The sequence below is a fragment of the Leptopilina boulardi genome, unplaced genomic scaffold, assembly GCF_019393585.1.
Source record: "Leptopilina boulardi isolate dan_hultmark-lab unplaced genomic scaffold, ZJU_Lbou_2.1 LbouV2_5, whole genome shotgun sequence".
NCBI classification, from domain to species: domain Eukaryota; kingdom Metazoa; phylum Arthropoda; class Insecta; order Hymenoptera; family Figitidae; genus Leptopilina; species Leptopilina boulardi.
In genome coordinates, this window is record NW_026137994.1 from 703250 (window position 1) to 727972 (window position 24723).

The 24723-nt window shown below is 26.0% G+C and overlaps 4 protein-coding genes across 4 annotated transcripts; 2 read left to right on the forward strand and 2 right to left on the reverse strand.

The window, feature by feature from the left end:
- Nucleotides 1–539: 539 nt before the first annotated feature.
- On the reverse strand, nt 540–6478 carry LOC127289733 (ubiquitin carboxyl-terminal hydrolase 45). The gene is made up of 13 exons (XM_051317840.1): nt 5751–6478; nt 5135–5271; nt 4803–4993; nt 4506–4656; nt 4140–4307; nt 3668–3886; nt 3330–3589; nt 2965–3236; nt 2265–2805; nt 1775–2054; nt 1232–1498; nt 923–1113; nt 540–765 (listed from the first exon to the last, which is right to left on the reverse strand). Exons 1-13 carry the CDS (start codon nt 5812–5814, stop codon nt 693–695), a joined length of 2814 nt encoding a protein of 937 aa, XP_051173797.1. The 5' UTR covers nt 5815–6478; the 3' UTR covers nt 540–692.
- A 319-nt stretch (nt 6479–6797) lies between these two features.
- LOC127289732 (histone-lysine N-methyltransferase NSD3-like) lies at nt 6798–16985 on the forward strand. The gene is made up of 14 exons (XM_051317839.1): nt 6798–7510; nt 7871–7969; nt 8079–8150; nt 8242–8632; nt 8743–9164; nt 9341–10736; nt 10919–11121; nt 11201–11519; nt 11609–12033; nt 12157–12586; nt 12761–13028; nt 13215–13432; nt 13595–13839; nt 15758–16985. Exons 1-14 carry the CDS (start codon nt 7280–7282, stop codon nt 15953–15955), a joined length of 4917 nt encoding a protein of 1638 aa, XP_051173796.1. The 5' UTR covers nt 6798–7279; the 3' UTR covers nt 15956–16985.
- Nucleotides 16986–17114: 129 nt separating this feature from the next.
- LOC127289720 (calcium permeable stress-gated cation channel 1) lies at nt 17115–22977 on the reverse strand. The gene is made up of 12 exons (XM_051317827.1): nt 22811–22977; nt 22162–22291; nt 21804–22018; nt 21322–21598; nt 20894–20997; nt 20614–20806; nt 20424–20541; nt 19980–20176; nt 19562–19885; nt 19203–19478; nt 18864–19097; nt 17115–18743 (listed from the first exon to the last, which is right to left on the reverse strand). The coding sequence occupies exons 1-12, from the start codon at nt 22834–22836 to the stop codon at nt 18531–18533; spliced, it is 2307 nt and encodes a 768-aa protein (XP_051173784.1). The 5' UTR covers nt 22837–22977; the 3' UTR covers nt 17115–18530.
- Nucleotides 22978–23249: 272 nt separating this feature from the next.
- On the forward strand, nt 23250–24684 carry LOC127289723 (E3 ubiquitin-protein ligase RNF180-like). Its single transcript, XM_051317831.1, has 3 exons — nt 23250–23466; nt 23993–24181; nt 24437–24684. Exons 1-3 carry the CDS (start codon nt 23455–23457, stop codon nt 24608–24610), a joined length of 375 nt encoding a protein of 124 aa, XP_051173788.1. The 5' UTR covers nt 23250–23454; the 3' UTR covers nt 24611–24684.
- Nucleotides 24685–24723: the final 39 nt, after the last annotated feature.

Sequence of the window (24723 nt, forward strand, 5' to 3'; positions counted from 1 at the left end):
TTTTGCACATTAATTTTTTAGAATTTTATTGAAATAAGAGCGCGACTACTGGTGAAACTTTTTTCTTTTTTTTTTTTTTGCAAACATTACTTTCTACAATCGACACATTAAAATTGTTTTGTAAATGCTTCTTCTTGTCAAATACAAGAAAATTGCTAAGAATCCGAGAGGAAAATCGCATTTTTTTTTATGATAAAAGAAAAAAAAGGAAAATTTTATCCTTCGATTTTCACCTCGGAATTCATACCCATTATTATTATATTTCCATTAATTACTTACTTCTACGTTTTTTCTTTTTTCACTTTTCATGTTGTCTCGTCACACATAATAATTTTTATACCGATTCTACAATTTTTTTTTAGCTTTGTTTCCTTTTTTGTCTTTTTGGCAGCATTTGTTACCGCTATTAATTAATTTTTTAAATCTCTATTTTCTGAGAATCTTTTAAACTCTCAAAAATGAATCGAAATTTTTTTCAATAATTTCTTCAATATTGTTTTCATTTTTTTTCTGTCGTAAAAATTAAATTTAAATCAGACTATTATTATTATTATTATTATTATTAATTATTCTCATTTTTTTCCATTCTTTGTGTCCTCATTTTACTAATTTTTTTCTCTCATTCACAAAATAATAATTCATCGAGAAAAAATGGAAATTAATTGTGCGTTGTTATTAATGGAGTTTTTTGTTCACAAAATTCTCTCGTAAAAAAGAAGGTATGCTTGAGATTGAAGGACCTGATTTTCGTCCACTTCGATAACTCTGAAAAAGAAATTTTTTATATATTTTAAAAATATTTTAATTCTATTATAATATTAAATTTTATATTATCATTTAAAAGAAAAAAAGCAATTGAAAATGAATTTTATTTTTAATGAAATCTAAAATAAAATATATTTTTTCGTTAAATAAAAATTACCTTGAATCAGAAATATTATACCACCGTCCTGGAAGTGGTTCAATATTTGAACTATCTGTATTTTCTTCGCTTTTTGTTTGTTGTTGTTGTTGGGAATCATTTACATCACTTGCAAGTTTCTCCGAATCTGTCGATTCTTGTTTTGGAAGAAACGACCATCGCGGATCATTCGGAGTCAACGGTTGTCTCGTCTAAAATTTTATTAAAAACAAAAATTATTTAACATAAATAAATATAATGAAGAAAATTTCTTCTCCCTGAATTATTTTTTTTTTAATTTTGTTGTCAGTTTTTAAAAAAAAGTATTACCTTGACATAAGCGACATAATGTCCACCGTAAAGTGTTCCACTGTGTTCAACAACACCATAAAGTGAATAAACTTTTGGCTCATCATGATTTTTACAAACAGGCGCCAAATTCAATATTGTGGGAAATTTCACCGGTTTTGTTACTTTACTAAATGACATTCTTTGAGATTGAAAACGTTTTAAATGCAATATCAAGACAGCCGGAACATTTGAAATTAAATATTGTTTTGTTCTTGGTGTACGCACCATTTTACCATTTTCTTTTCCCTGAAATTAATAATTAATTTAATAATTATTATTAGTAATTGAATAATATTAATAATTTATTATGAATTAATTAATTAATAATATAATAACATTAATTTACTAGGAAAATTATAAATTTTACTGCAAAATTTATTTAATAACAATAAATTTTTTTTAAAAATAATTTGCCAATTTACAGAAATTAATTTTGACATTAATTTTATTAATTATGCTGCTAAAAGTAGAAAAATTTTGTTCTTTTTGAAAAAAATTATAAAATTTTTTATAAATAATTACCTTATTTTCCCTAGCAGTACACTCCTCACATCCAACGGCATTATTATTAGCCATTAATTCTTGTGCGGTAAATTGATTTAAACATGATTGTATGGAAAATTCTCCCTCACATGTTGTATACCGTGTGGGCGATTGATTCACATGGTGATTATTAAGCCCAGTTCGTGAAACACCTGTTTTTAATTTTTCTGCACCATTTGTATTTGAATAATTATCATTATTGGTTTTTTTCTCTATTTTTGAAATTATATTCTCATCATTCTTCGCTTCCGGTGCGTACCTTAGAAGAATAACAAAAAAATAGATTAATTAATTAGGCTGATAAAAATAGGCAACTTTTCAAATGATTTTAGGAATGGGAAAATTTTTCTTTTTAAAAAAAAATGGCAACATTATTATTATTATTATTATCACAGATTAGTAATTAATAAGCAAAATAAAAAAAGAAATTAATTTATATTATAATATAAGTGAAAAAAGGAGTAAATACTTTAACGATTCTTCCTCGTCTTCTTTTCCATTCTCCATTTTTTCATCATTCACTTCTTTCTCTTCTACTGGACTCGATGATGACAACAATGAATTTTCACTTGAATTATTAATTGAATTATTCTCCGTCATTTTTTCATTGACATTAGATGCTAATAATTGAGTTACTAATTTTTCCTCTTTCTTCGAATTTAATTCAACTCCTTGGGAATTATTATTATTATTATTGTTATTGTGATTATTCACAACAATAATGTTATTTGTTTTAATTTCTTTTTGTTGACTGTCATCGTCGTTGTCGCCATTTTCCAATGGTGGACAACCATCATCATCATCATCATCATCATCATTATTTGTAACGGTAAATGAATTGAGAGATTTTGTTGTATCGTTATTGTGTGAATTTTCAACAGGTGACAAAGGACTCACTAATGTTGATGGTTTTTCTGAACTATAACCAGATTCGAGAATTTCTTGTTGTTTTGAAAGTTGTTCAGTTCCAGATTCCGTATCAACATTATCCTCAATATCCGATTCACTTCCTGTTATGAGAAAAGAATAGAGAAATTAATTATTTCTCAAATACTTAAATTCAAAAAATATTGAAAGTAAAACAATAATTTTTTTTTCGATAAAAATATTGGAAGTAATTTTTTGAATAATAATAATAATAATAATAATTGAAAATAAATGTCTCCTACCTGAAGCCGAATAATCTTTCGTTTTTTCAGTCTTTGAATTTTCACTATCAACGAGATCATTATTAACATCGTCATTATTCTCATGAGTATTATTCTCCTCTGATATTGTTGTCTGATTATTTTTCATATTTTTTTGCTTTGTATTTCTCGATTTTCCCCAATAATTTGCCGCTCTTCTTGAGACTGATTTATATCCAGTGCTCGATGAATTATTAGTATTGCTATTGCTATTCATTAAATCAAAAGCGTCCTCAAATCCACTACTTTTTCTCCTGGAAATAAGGTATAGAAACAAATTTTATTCTGACTTTGTTACCTGTATATTAAATTTGAATTGTTTTATTTGAAAAAGAAGAAAAATTCACCTATGAGACGGCGGTTGTGGTTTATCGGCCATAACTGGTAAACTAAGATCCAAAAATGGTTCAGTTCTTGGTGATGAATGATGACATTCGAGACATTCGAGTGTTGAGACGAGAATTCCTTTAAACACTGGCTCAGGTCCCAATAATCGAGCGCTCGCTTGATGGCCATAAAATTTCAATCTCGATATTTTATCATCATCATTATTCTTTGACGACTGACCCCATAGATTGAGATTTTTCAATATTATTTGCTGATAACGCTATAGAAAAAAGGACAAACAAAATTAACAATACAAAATCACAAAATCGGAATTACATAAAAAAAAATAAAGACTCACACGAAGATCTTCACTGCGAACGTGTTCTAATAAATGTCGTAAAAGTTCGTGTGCATCATGTTGACCGCCATCCATGCATTGTGAACTTTTTTTTCGTAAAATATTCAAAAGTTCACTTGGTTTATAAGGTTCGCTGTTTGAATTTTGCATGTCGGTTAAAGTTTTTTGTAAAACCTGAGTCAAGGGGCACTCTTTGTCCAAAACACCTTCAATTGGCGGCTATAAAAATGGATAATTTTTAAAAAAATTCTAAATATTGTCCCGTTTATTGTAAAATAAATAAATAATTTAAGCTTTTTTCTCTACATTATTATTATTATTATTATTATTATTATTATTATTATTATTATTATATTTTAATAATTGCATTATTTTCTATAAATAACAAATACATTTGTTACTTTCAATTTCGAAGAATGGGAAAGTTAAAAGAAATTAGAATTAGCAAACAAAAAATGAAAAAAAAAATCACCAGTGAAATTTCTTCGGTACTTCCTGGTTTCTTGTACGCTCCACCAGGAAGAACAAAAGTTTGTCCAGGTTTTTGCATATCTTCGAGAACTTTCACCAAAAATGGAGTTTGCGCGAGACATTGGAGAACAGCATTGAAGAAACAAGTGTTACCCAAATTTGTCAGTCCCTGAAACATATTTTTTTTTATATGTTAAAAAAAATTGATTATTTTAGAAAAAAGAAATTTTCTGCAGAAAATAAATAACTTTTTTTTTTGTAAAGAATTTTAAGAAAGAAATATTTTTTTATATCTATTGAAAAAAGTACATCATTTTTTTCGTCAAATTAATCTAGTAAAAAAACAAGATGAAAAAAAAACACTTACGACAACTTTGCTGAAACCAAATAAAAATTTTGGTTTTACTTTCTTCAATTCAACTAGATTTTTTTTTTTTGATAAGTTTGGCAACATTTTTGTCGCTTTTGGTGAATTTGCCATTCTTTCTATATCACACACAACACGTGAAGCACGTATACTGAAATAAAAGAGTAAAAACAAAAATAACATTTCTCCTTTTTGGGTTCATGTTTATAACAAAAAAAGACCTATTGTAAAATTATTAATAGGTAATTACTATATTTAATAATAATAATTTAGAAAATAAATATAACAAAAATTTACCATGAATCAGGATTAATATAACTATTGCATTCATAGCACCAGAGTTTCCATTGATAAGTATCAAGAACTAAACAATGTAAACCAGTTCGTGGAACTTTAAAATGTTGAATCGCATGACTTCTATCACTGCGACCGCAAGCTTGATTTCCACATTGTAAACACATCCACATCGATGGTGGACATGGTTCAATCTAACAAATTTTTTTTTTTTTAGTTTTCTTATAGAATAATTAACAAAATTAATAATTAATAATTTATTGATTCTTAAAATTGTTTTTTCTAATTTGCATTCTTTAAAAATTACTAAATCAATTACGAAATGAAATAATTACCCCTTCCTCAACAGTTGGTGGTTTAATTTTATTCTCTTTCTCACATGTTTCACATTCTCTGTGAATTCCGAATTTATATACCGTTTTTCTTGATACACATATATTAAGAGACTTCTCACTGTGTTTACATTTTCCACCTTGAAAAAGAAAAACATCAATCCCTTTGATGCGATTAAAAAAAAAACTACTTTAAAATTATATACATTATTGTCAAAATTTATTTTTCTGATTTCACAGAAAAAATTAGTCTGCAGTGTTATGATTGAAAGTAAATAAATAAATAAATAACAAAAATTAACTAAATAAATAATGAATGAATAATAGGTACAATAAATAACTTAATTAACTAATTAAATATTTATTATAACGAATGGATACAAAATTAGCAAAACAGTAATTAATAATTTAAAAAATTTCTCAAACATACGTTTGCGTATGCGGAAAATAAACAAATAACAGAAATCGAAAATAGGTATACACGAAAAAATTTTAGAATAAAGTAAAATTTGATATTTATATTATTATTAAAATTGCATGATAATGAATTAAATATTACTAATATTTTTCTTCGTTTCAAGAAAATAAATTCACGAGACAAACGTAAAAAAAAATTTACCTGTATTCGTTCCTCCTTCAATTTTCGATCCACCGCAGGTACATTCAATATCAATTAACATCATTTTTTGTTTGTTTTTTTTTTTATTTCCGAGAAAATAATCACAATCAATACACTTTTATTACATTCGTAATTTTCCTATATTTATATATATATATATATTATATTATTATACACCGACGATATTATCTAAATCTTCCACACAAACTCTTGATAAAAAAAAATTGTTCCAAATTGACCTAACCTTAAAAAAGATACACGCGAATTATTAAAAATAAATATATACCAAGAAAAAAATAAGCCACTGTAGTCTAGAATCTACAAAAATTATATTTCTCTCTCAATGGTGGTAGTGATGATGGTAAAGAGTATAAAACCATCCGAAAAATGACAATGGAAATTTTAAGAATGAAGAAATCAATGGCGATTTTCGATTATAAAACTTATATTCAGAGACAAAAGAAATAATGTATGCGTGTATATCTTTTGTTTGTACTTTTAAAAGATGCGCGATAATGAACAACACGTTGCACTAAATTTTTCTAAGCACATTTTTCACACGATTTTTATCAAATTAACAATCTGGAAACAATTTATTTGTATTATGACAACTGAATTTCTATACACAATTATTTTCTAGAGAGAGATAATAATTCGTACTGACTAAACACACGAAAAGAAAAAGTGGACATGTGTTCTGATATTTTTTTTTAATCCACGACCAATATAAAAAATGCAGATGGGAAAAAGCAATTTACAATTTAATTATTTTATGTTGGGAAGCCTAATGTCATTTACTGTGCAGCGCCATCTGAAGCCGCGAAAATTTAAATTCACAAACTTCTTTTTGGCGTATTTAAAGTCTCTTTTCTCAAATTTCATTTTAACAATATAAAATATATATAAAATTTAATATACCTATATAATTTTAAAAAAATTCTTTTATTTCTTTTAAAAATATATTTAAGTGCCATCTGTCGAGTATTGAATAATTAACAAATCTTCGAGTTGTCTCTCTATCGCGATTTATATAATCGAAGGGTAAACGCTACTATCGAGGAGCTGAAAATCGCGGGAAACGCTTCGTGTTCCATGGGATGAAAGAAAGGAGAATCGATAAGATTTTCCATATTCAAAAAGAAAATTCAATTAAATTTTCACTGAAAATTCACTAATTTCCCGTTTTATTAATATTATAATCGTGTAATTGTCGATAATTGGCGATATAACCTCATTTTCGGGGAGCGTTTATCGTTTATATATTAATATATCAACGCACGCGAGTGTAAATAACCTCTTTTTTAATACAAGTGTCGTGTGATATATTAAAAATACAATATATAATCGTTAGTGTGGTATATTATATATAAATATACATAGGGAAAAATTGTGCGAGAAATTTAACAGTATTAAATTCAGTGAAAACAATGCAATAAAAAAAAACGAATCTCGTAATTGTTTCGGGGAGGGAAATGGAAAGTTGATATTAATATATTTGTTTTGGGAAAACATCATCGTCTACGGAAGCAATGAACTCATTTCCAACACCTGAATCATCTCCGGTTATACAATTTGATGCCATTAACAGCAATAATGCCGGGAATGAAAAGAAGAATTCAACGAAAAAAGATGAGAAGAAGAAGTTATCAAAATCATTATCACCGGGTAAAAGTACAAGTACAAATATAAGCGTCAATGGAAGAAGAAAATCACTTTTTCCCAAAGTTGTTTTGCCATTATTTCCAAAAATATCAAACAAGGTTAGTAGAACTTTTTTTCGCCAAAAAAATTATTATTATTATTATCATGTAAATTCTTTTCTTTATATTTTTTCGGTTTTATATTTTTTTGAGGTTATAAAAAGGGAAAAATTTGTCGCGATATATATGCGAGTCAATAATTAAGTGAATTTCTGGTGATTTTTAGGTTTTGTTTTGTTTTTTTTTAAACAACAATAAAAAAACACTTTAATCTGTTTTGTAAATTTAATTTGTTAAATTTTTCTTTTGTTTTTTCAGTGAACAAACTTTTTTTTGTAATGTAAATTTTGGAGAAAAAAGGAAATATTTTTTTAATTTGTTTGAAATATATACCAAAAAAATCTTTCATTTTATTTACAGAAAGCTGAAACGATTGGTGAAAAAATTGTATCAATTAGAAGAAAATCGGTATCGAAAAAAATTGATACAGATCCGGATTTTGTTCCCGATTTTTCTTCGGTAAAAAAATTGATTATTTCGATTATTATATATATTTTTTTTTTTTTTTTTTTTTGCTGAATAAAAACTAATGAAAATTTTTTAATTTTATTTTCTTTTTCATTCATAGGATGATGATAGCAGTATTGATAATTATCCAGTAAAGAAGAATTCTGAATTGGGCAAAAAATCCGATTTGAATGTAAATATATTCACATTTTGTTTTAAATTAACAATTTTTTGATTTTTATAAAAATTTAAAAAAATGAATCTTTATATTTTTAATTTCTTAGTCATCGAAGACAAGTGTGAAAAATCAAAAATCACCAAAAATACAAAAATCACCGAAAAATGTAAAAACATCAAAAATTGTTGTGGAAAAACAAAAACCAGGAAGAAAAAAGAAGGAAGCAAGTGAAAAGAAAATTATTGTCGAAATTAAAACTAATAATGATGATAATGTTGTTGCTGTACCAGCGAAAAAAATGAAATTAAATGAAAATGAAACGAATGAAATAAAAAAAGAGGAAACATCATTATCAGAAAATAATATTGAAGTTTATTGGAAAAATGGTGTAAAATGGGTGCCTGGAAAACTCGCTTGGGCACGTTTTGGAAATTTTCCCTATTGGCCTTGTGTCGTTACACTTGATCCAGAAACAATGACTTTTCATCGACTTATGGGTTCGTTTTCAAATTATTTAAACAATTTATTTAATTATTCGTGTAATTCATTTTTTTTTAATTTATACAACTTTTAACCGTTCTTTGTTTTTTTTTTTTCAATTTTTCAGCAGCGGCAAAAAAATCGATAAGACATTTAGTTCATGTACAATATTTTGGTGACAATGAACGTCACAATTGGGTGTCAGAAATGAATATGTTACCATTTACCGGTGCCGATGATTTTGAAAGATTTTTGGAAAAATTACCCGTAAGCAATAGTAATTTAGGGAAGAAAAAAATTCGTGATCTACGAATTCCATTTACCGTTAGTGCAACACTAAAGCCAAAATGGGAAATTGGAACATCGGAGGCGACGGAAATTTTAAATATCACCGATAAGGCACGCGCTTGTATTTTTGCACCAGCGCCGCCAATTCCTAAAATTCACACATTAACGCCATCAACAGTAGCAGCATCAATGAAAAAGAAACGAAAACTCTCCATCAATGAATCACAATCAATGGTACCGGCAAAAAAATCCAAACCCATTGTAAGTATTTCTTTTGTTTATCTTAAATATTTATTCTTTTATTTTTTCGTTTTTTAACATTTTCTCGAAATTAGAAGAAAATTGAAATAAAATAAAATTACGTTTTTTTTTTCAAGAATTGAATAGCCGGTGAAAATGTTTTTTAAAAATAATTTTTGTTTTTTCCCCAATTTCAGCCACGAATGACACGTTCACAAACGCCAAAATTACCAAATTACGATTCACTTCCAGCAAAATTATCAACATTACGTCGCCGAAGTGTTATTCCATCTGTAAAAACAAATCTCGATTCAAGTAAAAAAAATTCAAAACTCAACAAAAGTACCGGTGATTTAAGTAAAATTTCTTCATTCACAAAAAATTCCACTACAATTACAACAAAAACAACAATTGGTAAATTAAATGGTAACTTTAGTAAGAGTACTGGAAATTTATTAAAATTATTTGATAATCTTATAACACCAAAAGTAAATGGAAAATTAACAACAACAACAATAAAAAATGGCGAAAAATCAATTAAATTAAATGGCAAATTTTACAAGAGTTTGAAATCATCACAAGTTGACATTTTCAATGATAGTTTATCACAAACACCACCAACTCCACCATCAAGTTTATTAAACAGTTCATGGGATGATAAGAAAAATTTTGATATTGATTATGATTCAAAATTATTTGCACTTTGTGATTCTGAACTTGAAGATGAAATAAAATCAGAACGTTGGAGTGATGAAATTCATTGTCCAGAAGAAGAAGAAGAAAATGAATTTCGTAATCGTTCAATACCATCGGATGCTGATGTTGATTCTGATTTTGATAATGATGTTCTTAATAAATCAACGAAAAAACGTAAAAGTCGAAGTAAACGTGACAGTCGCCGCTCGCTCGATATTAGTCAAACAAGTAGTAAAAATAATAGTAAAACTAGTAAAAATAATGATAATAGTAAAATAAAGGACACTAGGGAAAAAGATATTAAGGATAATAAAAAAAATAGAGAAAAGAATAGCAAAGAAAAAATAGCCAGAGAAAAAGATATTAAAGAAAAACTTAAAATTAAAGACATCGATAAGAATAAAGTGAAGGAAAAAATGAAAGAAAGGAAAGAGAAGAAAGAAAATAAGGAAACAAAAGAAAGTAAGGAGAAATCTTTCAAGGATAGTAAAGAAGGAAAGGAGAAATTAAAAGAGAAAATTCAAGAAAAAGAAATTAAATACACTAAGGATATTAAAGAGAATAGTAAAGAAAATAATAGTAAAGATTTAAGTGTCAATAATGATTTTGATGATGATTTTGAAAAAGAAATCAAATGGACAAAGCCAATAAATTTATTTAAAGGAATAAAAACGGAGCGCGTGTGTCAAATTTGTGAACAAACGGGTAAATTAGTGAGATGCAAAGGACCATGTTATTCTTATTATCACTTGAAATGTGTTAAACCAGGTGATTCAAGTTCGGAACATAGTGAACATGAGGATGATAATGATAATCTTGAGGATGAAGTATTTCAGGATCTAAAGGAGATAAGAAAGAAAATTGCCGAGAAGGAAAGTTTCACGGAGAAACTCGAAGGTACATTATTTATTGATTTTTTTATTTTCCCACTCTTGAATAATATTAGTTTATTTATTCAAACATTTCATTCTTTTATTACTCGGGCGCAAATAAAGTGAAATTACTCAACATTTTTGGGTTAATTTGAGGGGGAAGAGAGTAAAACTCGTAATTTGCAATTAATTTTGATTTTCCCTCAGTTAAAACAGAAGAATCAACACCACCGCCACCGCCACCGCTTCCTCCATTGCCCGAGGATGAAACATTTAAATGTATTGATTGTCTATCGAGTGTTGCTCCCGCGTGTTTTATTTGCAATGATCGTGAAATTGATCGTTTTCGATGTTCGGCTGGTGCTTGTGGAAAATATTATCATACAAAATGTCTCAAAACTTGGCCCCAGGTTTTTATAAAACTATAGAAAAATTTTATTATAGCGAAAATTGAAAAAAAAAGTGTAACTTTCTTTCTATTTTCCGCAGTCTCAATGGCAAGGTGGACGATTAATATGCCCGTATCACATGTGTCACACATGTAACTCGGATAATCCACAAAATGGACACACGGGAAAGACAAATGAAAAATTAGTAAGATGCGTACGTTGTCCATCGTCTTATCATACATCGTCATCATGTTTGCCAGCTGGCTCTGAAATTCTCACTGGCAATCAAATTATTTGTCCAAAACATTATAAATGTCGACAAGCGCCTCTAAATGCAACATGGTGTTTTCTTTGCACTAAAGGAGGTAGTCTCATTTGTTGTGAAACATGTCCCACTTCATTTCATCCCGAATGTTTAGGTGAGAATCAATTTTTCAAAACAATAATCATTTATTAATTCTAATTTAAAAAAATTCCTTTTCTTTCTTTTTTTTTTTTTTATTTTTAGGTATAAAAGCGCCGGACGATGCATTTATGTGTGAGGACTGTGAAACAGGACGTTTACCATTGTACGGAGAAATTGTGTGGGTCAAGTTGGGTAGTTATCGATGGTGGCCATCAAAAATTTGTTTCCCCGACGAGGTACCAATAAATGTTGATGCATTAAAACATGAAACGGGAGAATTTTGTGTTATGTTTCTTGGCACAAGAAATTATTATTGGGTTCACAAAGGACGTGTTTTTCTCTATCAAGAAGGCGATGCAGTGGCAAAAAATACGGGTAAAAAAAATTCAATGGACGGCGCATTTAGACGTGCAATTCATGAGGCACAAAAATATTATCAAATTTTAAAAGAGCAAAAAGCACTTTCAACATCGGTCAAGGAGTTGGAGAAAGTACCACTTAAACCACCGTTTTATGTTAAATTAAAGGTAAGTGAAAAAACAAATTTTTCATCACCTCATTCTCCCCTTTTTTTTAAATTAGAAAGTTTGAGAATTTAATTATTCCTAATATTCTTTTTCTTTTTCTTTGAAAAATAAATAATTATCCAGGTAAATAAAGCAGTGGGAAATGTAAAAGCCGCGGAAGTTGACAGTATTGTTGCGTGCGCTTGTTCGCCAACATCGGACAATGCATGCGCTCAAGATTCGGATTGTTTGAATCGAATGCTATTATTTGAATGTAGTCAAGAAATATGTCCGGCTGGTGCAAAATGTCAAAATCAATGTTTTGCACAACGATTATATCCAGCAATGGAACCATTTCACACAGAAGGCAGAGGTTGGGGTTTAAGAGCAATTGAGCGTATAAAAGCAAATCAATTTGTCGTTGAGTATGTCGGTGAAATAATTGATGAAGCCGAATATAAACGACGATTACAACGTAAAAAGGAATTGAAAAATGAAAATTATTATTTTCTCACTATTGACACTAATCGTATGATTGACGCGGAACCAAAGGGGAATCTCAGCCGATTCATGAGTGAGTTGATAACAAAAGTTTTATTCTTCTATTATTATTAATTAAGTTTTAAGTATAATTTATTCTTTCGGCAATATAATACAAGGCAATTCTTCTCTATTATTACTTATAATTTATTGAGTAATTAATGAAATTGAAAAAAAAATTGTTTATTATTTATTCTTTATTTTAAAGATCATTCTTGCCAGCCAAATTGTGAGACGCAAAAATGGACAGTGAATGGCGATACGAGAATTGGACTTTTTGCCGTGCGTGACATTCAAGCGGGGGAAGAATTAACGTTTAATTATAATTTAGCATGCGACGGCGAGGAAAAAAAACCATGTTTATGCGGCGCTTCAAATTGCAGTGGCTTTATTGGCTTGAAAGTCACCAAAAAACGAAATAGTGCAATTCATGAGAAAAAAGTGGAGAAAATGGAGAAACCAAAAATTCCAAGAAAGTAGGAGTTTTAATTCTTTTTTTAAATCATTTCTATTCTATTACAATTCTTTACAAATAATTTATATTATAATAATTAATTATTTAAACATTGTGACAAAATATTAAAATAATAAACAAACTTTTATTTAAAATAAAAAAAATTAAGGCTTAACTAAAAATTAAATGTCATCTTCTCTTTCTACAGACCAAAGAAGGTGATTTGCAGTAATTGTCAAAAAGAAATAGTACCTGGACAAGAATTAATAAAATGCAAACAAAAAGGCTGTTCAAAGAAATATCATAAAAATTGTATCACACAAACAAATGTCGATGGAAAATTTATTTGTCCATTGCATTTATGTTTTCAATGTGGCACAACAACAACGGTTCATTGTTCTGTGTGTAAAATCGCCTTTTGTCAAGGTAAATTTGTTGAGAAAAAAATTTTTTTTTTTAGAATAGAAGAAATTTGTAAATAAGGACTTAATTTTATTATTTCTTTTAAATCATTTTTTTTGTGATACTTTCAATTTCAATTAAAAATCAAAGATAATTTGTGAATTTATTTTGTTTCATTTTTTTCAGTTCATCTAAATGATAATATGATCGAAACAAATGGATCTTTTGTATGTAAAAATCATAAAAATGGCCTAAGTCTTGTAAAATCATCATTTGAAAATGGAAAAGAAAAATTATTATTAATAGACAATTCGGAATTGGATAAATGTTCATTTACACCATCAAGTAGTTCGAGTCCCATAGTTACGAGTAAAACAATGAATTCAAAAATTCAACAGGAACAACAGACGGCCCGTGTTTCAATTGAAGAGGTAAGAAGACGGCAGTCATACATTCGTAATAAAAAATTACGAAAAAGACCTCATTCCGTTATGTTTTAATTTTTATTTTCTTTTGAGAAAACAAATCATGATTTCGATCTCTTAACATTTTAAAAAAAAAATTTCCTCATTTTTTTTGTCTCTGCTTTTAAATCTAGAATATTTTAGATTTTCTTTATGAAAAATGTTTTTTTAATATTAATTTTGTAGATTTCTTTTTAAAAAGAAAAATAGATTTTTTCAAAATTTCTTTAAAAAAAAAAAAAATTTGTTTTCAATATCAAATAGAAGAAAGTCATCCAGAACTTTTTTTTCTTCTTTTTCAAAAATTATAAGTCTCAATAAAAATAATGTGTAAATTTTGTAAACAATTAATATGATATTTTTTCTCTTAATGTATATATTTATATAAGTGCATGTAATTTAATTATATAGTTAGATATTAAATTTTAATTGATGAATTTTAATTGTTAGGAGAACTTTTTAAAAATATTTGTCGAGAGAGAGAGAATCGAGATTTTATATTCTACGTGTAAATTTTAGTATTTGAAAATATAAGTAAATTAATTTTCTTCCGGTTTTAAGCAAAATACGTCATTTGTCGAAATTTAAAAAAAAAATAAATAAATAAATAGAAAATGTAAATATAAAATAATTCTTAGTCAGTGATGCATTATTCAATGTTATTATCGATATGTACTTTTCAACAACAACAAAAAAAAAGAAAGAAGCATTCAAATTATTTTATTTTACTTAATAATAATTTTACAATTATTAAAAATAATTGTTATTACAATTATTATTAAAAATAATTAATATTACAATTATTATTAATAATATTTATTTATTTTTAAAAAGTATAAACAAATTAATTATTATGTTTAAATTTAATACATTATAGTATTATAATACAAATAAAATCTATTTTCTTTTGTAAAAATGGAATGACTTGTTCTTCTTCTTCTTCTTCTTCTTCTTCTTCTTATTTTTACTTCGAAATAATATTCTTCTTCGAGTTTTATATCAAATTATTGATACTGATATTGTGCTGCATCATTTATAATTTGTTTATTAAAAAAACAAGAAAAATAAAAAAAAAAAAATTGTAATTCAGGAGAAATTATATTTTTGGAACGAAATACATTGTAAAATTTCGTTTTTTTCTTTCTTTTTCTTCTTCTTTATTATCTTTGTGTGTGGAGGAAAAAAATAAAACGATTGCAATTTTTATGTGTTCAAATTTAAACATAATCTAATTTTTAAATTTTTTCTTTTTAATTCAGACCTTCTAATTGATTTATTCGAAAAATTTATAAATTCCTATTTATTTAAATTTATAAATATTAATAAATAAATAATTAAATTTATTTACAATATAGAGGATAAATAAATTCCAAAATTAGTAAAAAAATATTTGAAGAATATTTGATTCTTATTTTATTAGTTTTATTTTTCTTATTTCTATTTTTAACTTAAAAAAATTCTTTTTTATTAAATTCAATAATTTTTCATTTTCTTAGTAAATTTCTTTTTTTAAGTTTTAAATAAATACTTTATTTCACTTTTGCATTTTTGCAATTATTATTTGTTTTTCTTTTATTTTACTCAATTTTTATATATTTGTTACAATAATAATAAGAATTATATAATAATTTTATTGCTTTCGTTATATTTTATCAATTATTTTACTTATATTAATATTATTATTATTTGAATTGTATTCATTATTAAAATAGTTTTTTTTAAATTTGTTTGGTTTTTTTGTAAAAAAAAATCCTTTTTTCTTTATTTATTTCTTTCGATTATTTTCTATACTTTATTTTATTTTTCTATGTGAAGTCTATTTTTGTCGATAAGAATTTTCGTTTTACGAATGTATAAAAAAAAACAAAAAAACAAAACCCCGTAGGTTCATCTATGCTGTGAAGAATATGAGGAAACACTCACTGAAGATACAGACGATGCCGAAGAATTGGATAATCATGACGACAACAATAAATCAAATTCAATGCGACGACGAAGATCACGAAGAATTAGTCAAAAACTCGATGCCCTTAAATCTCTAAATTCGGAACAATTACTAGCAATAATTGGGGGTGGTGTTTAGAAATTTATTATTATTTTTTTTAATTATTTTTTTTTATTAGTTTAAAGAGAGACATTTCCGAAAACTAAAAAAAAAGAGAAAAATCTTTGTATATTTTTTTATAAAATGAAAAAATGTGTAAAAAATTAAGGAATTTTTTTCTTTTTTTTTTAATAATACATTTCTTGTTATTATTCTTCGGGGAAAAAAGAAAAAAATGGTTTATAAAAAAGGAAACTAAAAATATGAGCCGCGCATAAAATTTGTACGGCCGTACAAATTTTATCGTCCTTTTACCTTCCGGCGGCTCACATATTCATGAAATGAAAAAAAAATTTGTACAAATAAGGAAAAAAAGTTATTTCAGAAATGTCTCCTTTAATTTGATTATATTATTATAGTTATTATACACATAGAAGTTTTTTTAAAAAAGAAAGAAAATGTCCAATTTTCTCTCTTTGGAAAGAGAAAATTTTTTTTCGTTTTTATTTCGAAACTGAAAATCTAATAAAATATTTGAAGAATTTGTTTTTTATGAACTTTTTTTTGGACAATGACTTTTTTTGTAAACAATGAGCGTGAAATGAATTATTCACTTGTTTCCCTTTTGCATAATTTTTTTTTTGATTTTCACATTCAATGAAAATGAAAAAAAAGAAATAATGAACTTGTATATTTGCCAAAGTATTTTACACATCCATAAGCAAATGTCAATTCTTGTAAATTGCTTCATTTCTACGTTTTAAGAAAAAAGAAAGAGAAAACAAAGAGTGTAAAAATGGAACAAAAAATGATTGTGAATGATATTTGGCAACAATTTTTAAAAAATTGACAGCCAATTATTTTGTTTGTATTTTTTTTTTTTTTTGATAAGAAAAAAAGACGTTTAAATTTGTTAAATTTAAGGAATATTATTTTTAAGTCGTCTTTGTACAATAAAAAAAAGAAAGAGTGAGAAGAAAATTTTTGTGATTCTTTATTAATCGACGACGAATATCATGTAATGATTTAAATACTGAATAAATTATTGAAATTCAGAAAATAAAAATAATGGTTTTATTTTTAAATTAATACTTTATTAAAAAAAAAAAATGTTTATTTTTATTGTTTCGTTTTCTTTTTTCTTTCAGTGTGAAAAAGTTTAAAAATTAAAAGGGATTTAAAGAAAATAATCTTTAAAACGATTGTAACAAGATTTATTTTGCGAAAAAATTTTCACTAGAAATACAAAATCCAAATAAAAAAAATTTATCATACAATTTTTTTGGGGATTTTTACAAGAGGAAAAAAATTAAATATGTAATAAATCCTGTCTAAAAATTTATATCTATTTTTTTTATTTTTTATTTATTTTACCTATAAAAATATTAATTCAAAGTTTTTCAAAAAAAAAAACAATTTTTCGTTAATTTAAAAAATTTTTAATTTGTAACTTTCTTGTTTTTCTTTTTTAATTTAAACTTTTCTCCAAAAAAATTGTTTGTTAGTTTTATATTTATTTCTTATTTTTTTTTAAATTAGAACTTTTTAAAAAATTTATAAAATTTAAGAACATTTTGCACGAAAAGTTAGAAATGAAAATTTTTTTTTCAATTATTGAAAGTTAATTGTTTAATAATAATAAATTAATTGAAATATTTTTAGTTGTCTTTGAATTAATATTTGTTTCTGCCATCAAAATTATTTTTTTTTTTATGAAACTTGAAGGCAGATAAATCACACTTATAATTAATTATTACATAATAATTAGAATTAAAAATAACAAAAAAATTCGTTTCGAAAATGAAACATTTCATTTTTTATAAATGATTCGCTATATTTATATGTAAAAAATCTTTTCAATAACATTATGCCTCGTTTTTTCAAAAAAAAATTTTTTTTCTTTCTAAATATGACTTAAAAAAAAATGGTTTTTATTATATATTAAAACACAGTTATATATTAAAAACAATACATATACATTGAGATTCAATTATTTACAGAAAAGAAAACAAGTTGAAAAAAAAACAATTTTCCAAAATTTCCAGTTAATAAATTTACATTTGTTTTCACAATTTCGAGATACAATTAAAATAAAGAAAAATGAAAAAAATAATAATATGAAACAATGGCAATGAATTCTAGGATTTTTTTTTGTAAAAAAAAATGCAATAAAATTTATTCTTAACAGATTTAAAAAAATTCCTTTTTTTTTACTGAAGCAAATGTTTTTTTTTCTTTTTTTCTAGTTTTTTTTTTGGTAAAGTGCTCACGAGTTGTGGAAATTTATTTCGGATTTTCAATAAATAATAATCGTTTTCGCCCCCTCGATTGTTAAAAATAATCAAATAATTTTTTTGATTTGTATTAATATAATTTCCATGAATTGTTAATAAAAAAATATTTGAATAAAATTAATAAAAAACTGAATAAAATTAATAATTTATACGAATTGTTAAAAAAAAACTTGAATAAAATTAATAATTTTCACGAATTATTAATAAAAGACTTGAATAAAATTAATAATTTACACGAATTGTTAATTATAAAAAAAAAATTTGTGAATAAAATTAATAATAATTTACACAAATAATAATTACTTTTTTTTTCTTCTTTCCTAAACTTTACGTTCAGTGTTGTAATTTTGATAAAGTTTTGGACTATCCTGAAGCGATGAACTCGCTGTTGAATTACTATTTGATATTGGACTTTCAACTGGATTTGAAGTAATTGAAATTGTTTCGTCCTGATTTTGTGGAGTAAATCGTTTTCTTAGAACTGGCGGGACAAATCTTTGACCTGCTGCCAAATCTCTTTTCGGTGCAAATGTCTGGAAGAGAGAAAAAAATAACCTTTTTATCTGACAGAGAGAGAGAGAGAGAATTTTTTTGGGAGAGTAAATAAAGATAATAATAATAAATAATAATAATAATTTTTTGAATATAGAAACCTTGGGTCTAGAAGAAGGCAAAGTGGCACCAGTGACAAGGCCCAAAATACTAGCGGCAAGTCCACTAAGTTGAACAGCGGCCATTGGCGATAAACCCCTTCGAACTATTCCTAAAGCCAAAAAGGCAGCTTGTGCTAAAACTGGTGCGGCACCAGCCGCGTTTGCCGCGGCGCCGGCCAATTGTCCACCGCCGACGCTCGGCCCATAAGCAAAACACAAATTGTGTCTGTCTACCTGTTTAAAAAAAAAAAAAAAAATTCTTTTCTAAGATCACACACTTTAATAATAAAAAAATAATTATTTTTTCCTTTTTTTTAAATTGAAATAGAAAAAACTTACCAAATGCTTAATGAGCAAATAGAGTAGACCAAAAGGCGTGATGAGAGGACAAGCGAGACTATAAAATGTTGTCATAGTGAAAACAAGAAGTAACCATGCATAATGTGCGCCCAATGGAAATTCCCAAAGAACAGCTTTTCTCACATAAATCCTTTCGGCACGACTTCTCGCCATACATAATCTAAATGTATAAAGTGCAAGTTCGGGAAATCTCACAAGTTCCAATGCACAACCAACTAAAGCCGATGTTATCACATAATTCACGAAAAAAGCCCCCTTTAATTAAAAATCATTTACAAAAAATTAATTCAATATTATATATTATATTGATATTATATATTCGAATTTAAATTAATTACCTGATCGGGCAAAAATATACATTGCCATCGCATTGTATCATTTCCATTGTGAACCCACTCAAAGGCAGCTTCCAAACTTGTGAGACCGAGACTTGGCAATATAAGAAATGCCAATAACATAAGTAATAATGTTTTTTTCATTACTGAACGATTTAAAGTACTTCTTGTCCAATGTCTCACAAATGACTCACATCTTCCAACTAAAGCGGGCATTAATGCCGCGACACTTACAAGAACTACTGTCGGCAAAAATGTCGATATAACAACGCTCAAATTTTTTATTTCACCCATTATTTGTGGTTTACTTATTGCCGTCAATACGACCTATTGAGGAACAAAATCAATTATCGAAAACATTTTCATTATTTGTAATTAATGAAAATAAAAATAAATAAAAAGAAAAGGCAATGATACTCACCACGGGCGTTGTTATGAAAAAGAGTAATAATCCTAAAGCAATGTTAATTAAAAATGCATTTAAATACCAACAAGGCCTTGTGATACTTAAATTTTCCCAAAAAATATCAGAAGGAGCTGGCGCATAATTAACAATCCATTTTATTGCTGGCGATGAACGTAATTGTCGTCTCATTGTTTTTGCATCACCAGGAGTTCCTACACAAAAATTATGTCTATAAATAAATAAAAAATAACTTTTTAAAATCTGGCTAAAAAAATATAAAATTTTTCTCCCATTCACTGTGTTTATATTTTCTTTTCCTTCTCTTAATTTTTGGAAAAAAAAATTCTATTTTGAGAATTTAAAAGCAAAAAAAATTTTAAAAACGTCTTCCCTTTTTTTTTAACTTTGCAAAAAGAATGAAAAAAAAATTCCCTTTTGAAAATTTTGAAAATTTATTACCCAACGTGACAAAAGCAATTCCCAATCGTTTACTGAGAGCGACACTTTTTTCTTCCTCGACCAATGCCGTTAAACGAATTTCTTCTTTCGTGTAAAAATCTTGAGCATCAACTAATTTCTGAAATAAAAATATACCAATTTTCATGATTTTCTTTCAATAATTAATTCAAAAAAAAAAGCTTAAACATACATTTTTACAACAACATCCGACAATTTGTCCACAAGGATAAGGATACATTGTCAATGGTTCTTTTCGTTTTGCATAACTTTCACAATATAAACGTGCTTGTTCAACACAATCACGTTCAGCATCTAATATCGATAATCGTTTAATATCATAGGCAAGTGTCACATCTTCCACGGAGAATGTTGGAAAAGCTTCTCTGAAATTAAAACAAATTTTTAAAATAAATAAATAAATTTATTCAGACTAAAAGAAAACAAATTTTAATTAATTTATCAAAAAGTACCTGAAATATTGTTTGAGATTTTCAGTGTCGCATTGATGTTTTGGAATTTCTGTAATTAATAAAGTTCTCGCTGCCAATTCGCCGGCGGGTTTTGCATCTCTCACCTAAAAAAGAAATTGAAAAAAAATGTGAGTACCAAATTATTAAGAATTCTATAGTAAATTAGTAATTAAATTAATTAATATAATAATAATAATAATAATAATAATATTTATAATAAAAAAAATTTTAGGAGAAAAAAAAAATTAAATTACATATATCATTAAATATATTTCAAGATCTCGAATCATTATATTCAATTATGAAGAGATTATAATTGGTCACGTAATTATCGTGTTATTATTTTCACATTTACTTATTTTTATTATTAATATCACAATATGTGAATGTGTGTGTGTTTTTGTATTAATTTAATTTTTTTTAATCACCTGTTTCATAAATTTCCGCATGACAAATCCACCAACGGGAAGATAAGAGAGTAACAAGACTGTATAAATCCACATAAGCGATGAATCGGGTGCAAGATTTAATAATGTTGTACGACTAAATGACGCCGTATCACCAACTGGATTCCCATGATAATTAATTGGTAATGCTATGCATATTGATACCAACATCATCATTGCTGTTAATAGAATTAAATATCTCTCAAATGAGATATACAATAATCCATCTGGTCCAGCCCTCTTTAAAAATTCCTCGTCTCTAATTTTTGGAAAATTTTAATGTTTTTTTCCCCTTTTTTATACATTTTTTATTATTTTTTTAAATTTAATTAATTAAATGTTAAGAATACTTAAATTTTTTTGTTTCAAATTTCATTGTTATTTACAAAAAAATTCTTTTTAAAAATAAAAAATATAATGATAATAACAACAAAAGATCTTTCGAGATTAGAATTTATATTTACGTGACTTTGAAGGCTGTTACGATCCATGATAAAAATCCACGATCTACATGCGATAATTGTGTATTGACGGAAGTCTCAATGCAAGTCACATCATTTTCTCTGTCATTATCACCATAAAATAATTCCATCCATCTATTTTCAGTTTTGTGCAAAAGAGCAAGTCTTCCATAATTCCATGCCTTCTTACGTAAAAGGCCAAATAGTGAAACTAGAAACTATAGAAAAAAAATTCAAACCCCCCAAAAAAATTTAATTTAATTTTCCTAATAAAAAAATCACTATTTTTTTCTATTGTTAGATGTAAAAATTTAATCGTAATTAAATACACTTTTTTGTAAATAAAACCAATAAAACTCACCACAAAGCCAATGAAATTTAACAATAAATTCTCGGGAATTCCATTGTAAACATCGGTTATAATTGTATTATTTCGTCTAGGACTTGGTATACATTCTTGAGGCGATGGAGTATATGTAAATGGACTATCACTACAAAAATTACAAAAAAAAATTTCTCCTTTAAAACACACAATAGTCCTTTCTAAAAAATAGTTCAATAAAAAATCTCTCAACTTTCAAAAACCATAACCTCAAAATCCCGAAGAAAATTAATTGAAAATTCCCCTAATATATACGTACATATAAATATAAGTAAGTTTATAAATTATTTCACATAATAGAAAAATCGTTAAAAATAACAAAAAAATTATTTATAAAATTCAGGCTGTTAAAAAACAAAAACGAATTGAAAAATTACATTCAATAATGAGAAAACGAATTCTTAACAATTTTTATAAACGATTTTTCGAATATGATAAAACATGATTCTAACTTGTTGAAATTTGCAAATATTATAGGAAAATTGAAAAAAATAAGAAATGACCTCATTGAGGAAAATGTAATCAACACAATAGAGAAATAATTATATATCTGATGCGCGTTTACGAAAGAATAACAAAAAAAAAAACATCACGGAAAAAACAAAAGTAATAATTTCACTCTACTTACGTTATATTATTAAAATCAAGAGCCATTCTTGTATAATTAGAAGCACCTGTTTATTAAATAAATATAAAAATACATTGTGTTATATGAAAAAAAACATGTGTCAAATTGACACTTGATTTGACATTTTCGGAAACGACGTAACCTCCATTTCGCAATTTGCGCAGCGCCACCAAGCGGAAAAAATTCAGATTAACAAAATATTTTCCAATTTTGTTTTATTTAAAAATAAAAAAAATATAAATTGTTTATCAATACAATTAAAATACAATTTGAACAAAAGTGTAAAAATATCTAATTTTCTAAAAATTTGAATTATATCTTTTTTTCTAAACCATTTTATTTCGAATCTATCTCAATTTGAAAGAACCCGCCATAATTACAAAATTATCGTCTGCTATTTTTGTAAAAAGTTTTAATATTTTGGAATTTTAATAGGAAAATTTGAATTTATTTTGAATAAATAATACAAATAATAATAATATTAATAATAAAGTTTAACTAGATGAAATTATTTTTTGTCACAATAGGTATTAGAGGAAAAATAGGGAAATTAGTGCTTCTACGTAGTTACGTGAGGAGTATGTGTGTGTTGACAGAAATCTTTTTGTGTTCTTCATATTTTGTGATGTGAATTGAGATTTAGAATGCCAGCACGTGTGAGTAAATATATAACTCTTTATTATTTAACACTTGTTCACTTTTTTAAAATAAATATATATAATATAGAAGAATGTTTGTTTTCAAGCGATAAAATAACGAGTCCATATTTTGAGGTTATGTTTTGTGATGCGTTTTCTTCAAAACAATAACAAACCCCTCATTGTTTTGTTTTTCTCATTGTTTTACAATTTTTTTCGCAAATTATTTGTAAGCAATAATTTTTTTTTCTTTTAACATTGTGATAAATTTTTATTCTTGTGCTTTTAATAATTTTTCGTATACGTGACCTACTTATTTTGAGGTTAGCATCCTTTCTAAAATTCTCTTTTGTTTCATTATATTGCAGAATTATTGTTGCTTTCTAATTTTATTTGTATTACAATTAGATTTAGAATTTTTTAATTCTTTTTAATTTATAAATTGTCATTTTTATCAATTTTAAAGGTTTTTTTAAAATTTGTATTGCTTTCAATGTTTTTTTTCAATCTCTCTTTCTCTTAATTTGCGATATTAAAAATTCAGGTGACAGAAGTGAAATGCAAGCGTTGCAGAACAGTTATTTTCACTGAAGAAGCAACTCCACTTCTTTCTGCTCACGGAGCCGCGGAAAATAATTCAGAAAATCTTCAATGTTCCGCTAATGAATCAGAAAATTGTCTCTTTATTTCAACAGAAACTGTACCTGATTGGATTAAGGATTGCATAACTAAGGTAAAAAATTCGCCTGGAAAAAAATAAATACAATTTCCATTTTAATAATTCTTATAAATTATTTTCATTTTATATTAAATATGTAATTTGTTTTCTATATTTAAAAGGAAAATTAAACAATTTTTTCGTTTATTTTTTAATAAAAAAAAAAATTAATTTGTTTTTTGTATTTGAAAACCAAAAAAGAAAAAAAAATTATTAGGAAATTACAAAAAAATAAAATATTTAAAAATTGTTTCAAATTCTTTTTTGTAGGAATTATGGACAAAGGGAAAAATTAATTGTCTCAATTGCAAATCACGATTGGGATCATTTAATTTCGTCAATGAAATTAAATGTGATTGTGGCGAATGTTTATTGCCGCCAATAAGAATTATACGATCTAAAGTCGATAGACCTATTGATAGTCCAAGAAATTCATTTGTTTAATTGTGAGAGAAAAAGCATTTAAAAAAAAACTGTATTTTGTTTATGTCAATAAATAAATTTTCTTTAACATTAAATTCCTTTTGAGAAGGCATTTAAATTATTTAAATTTCCCG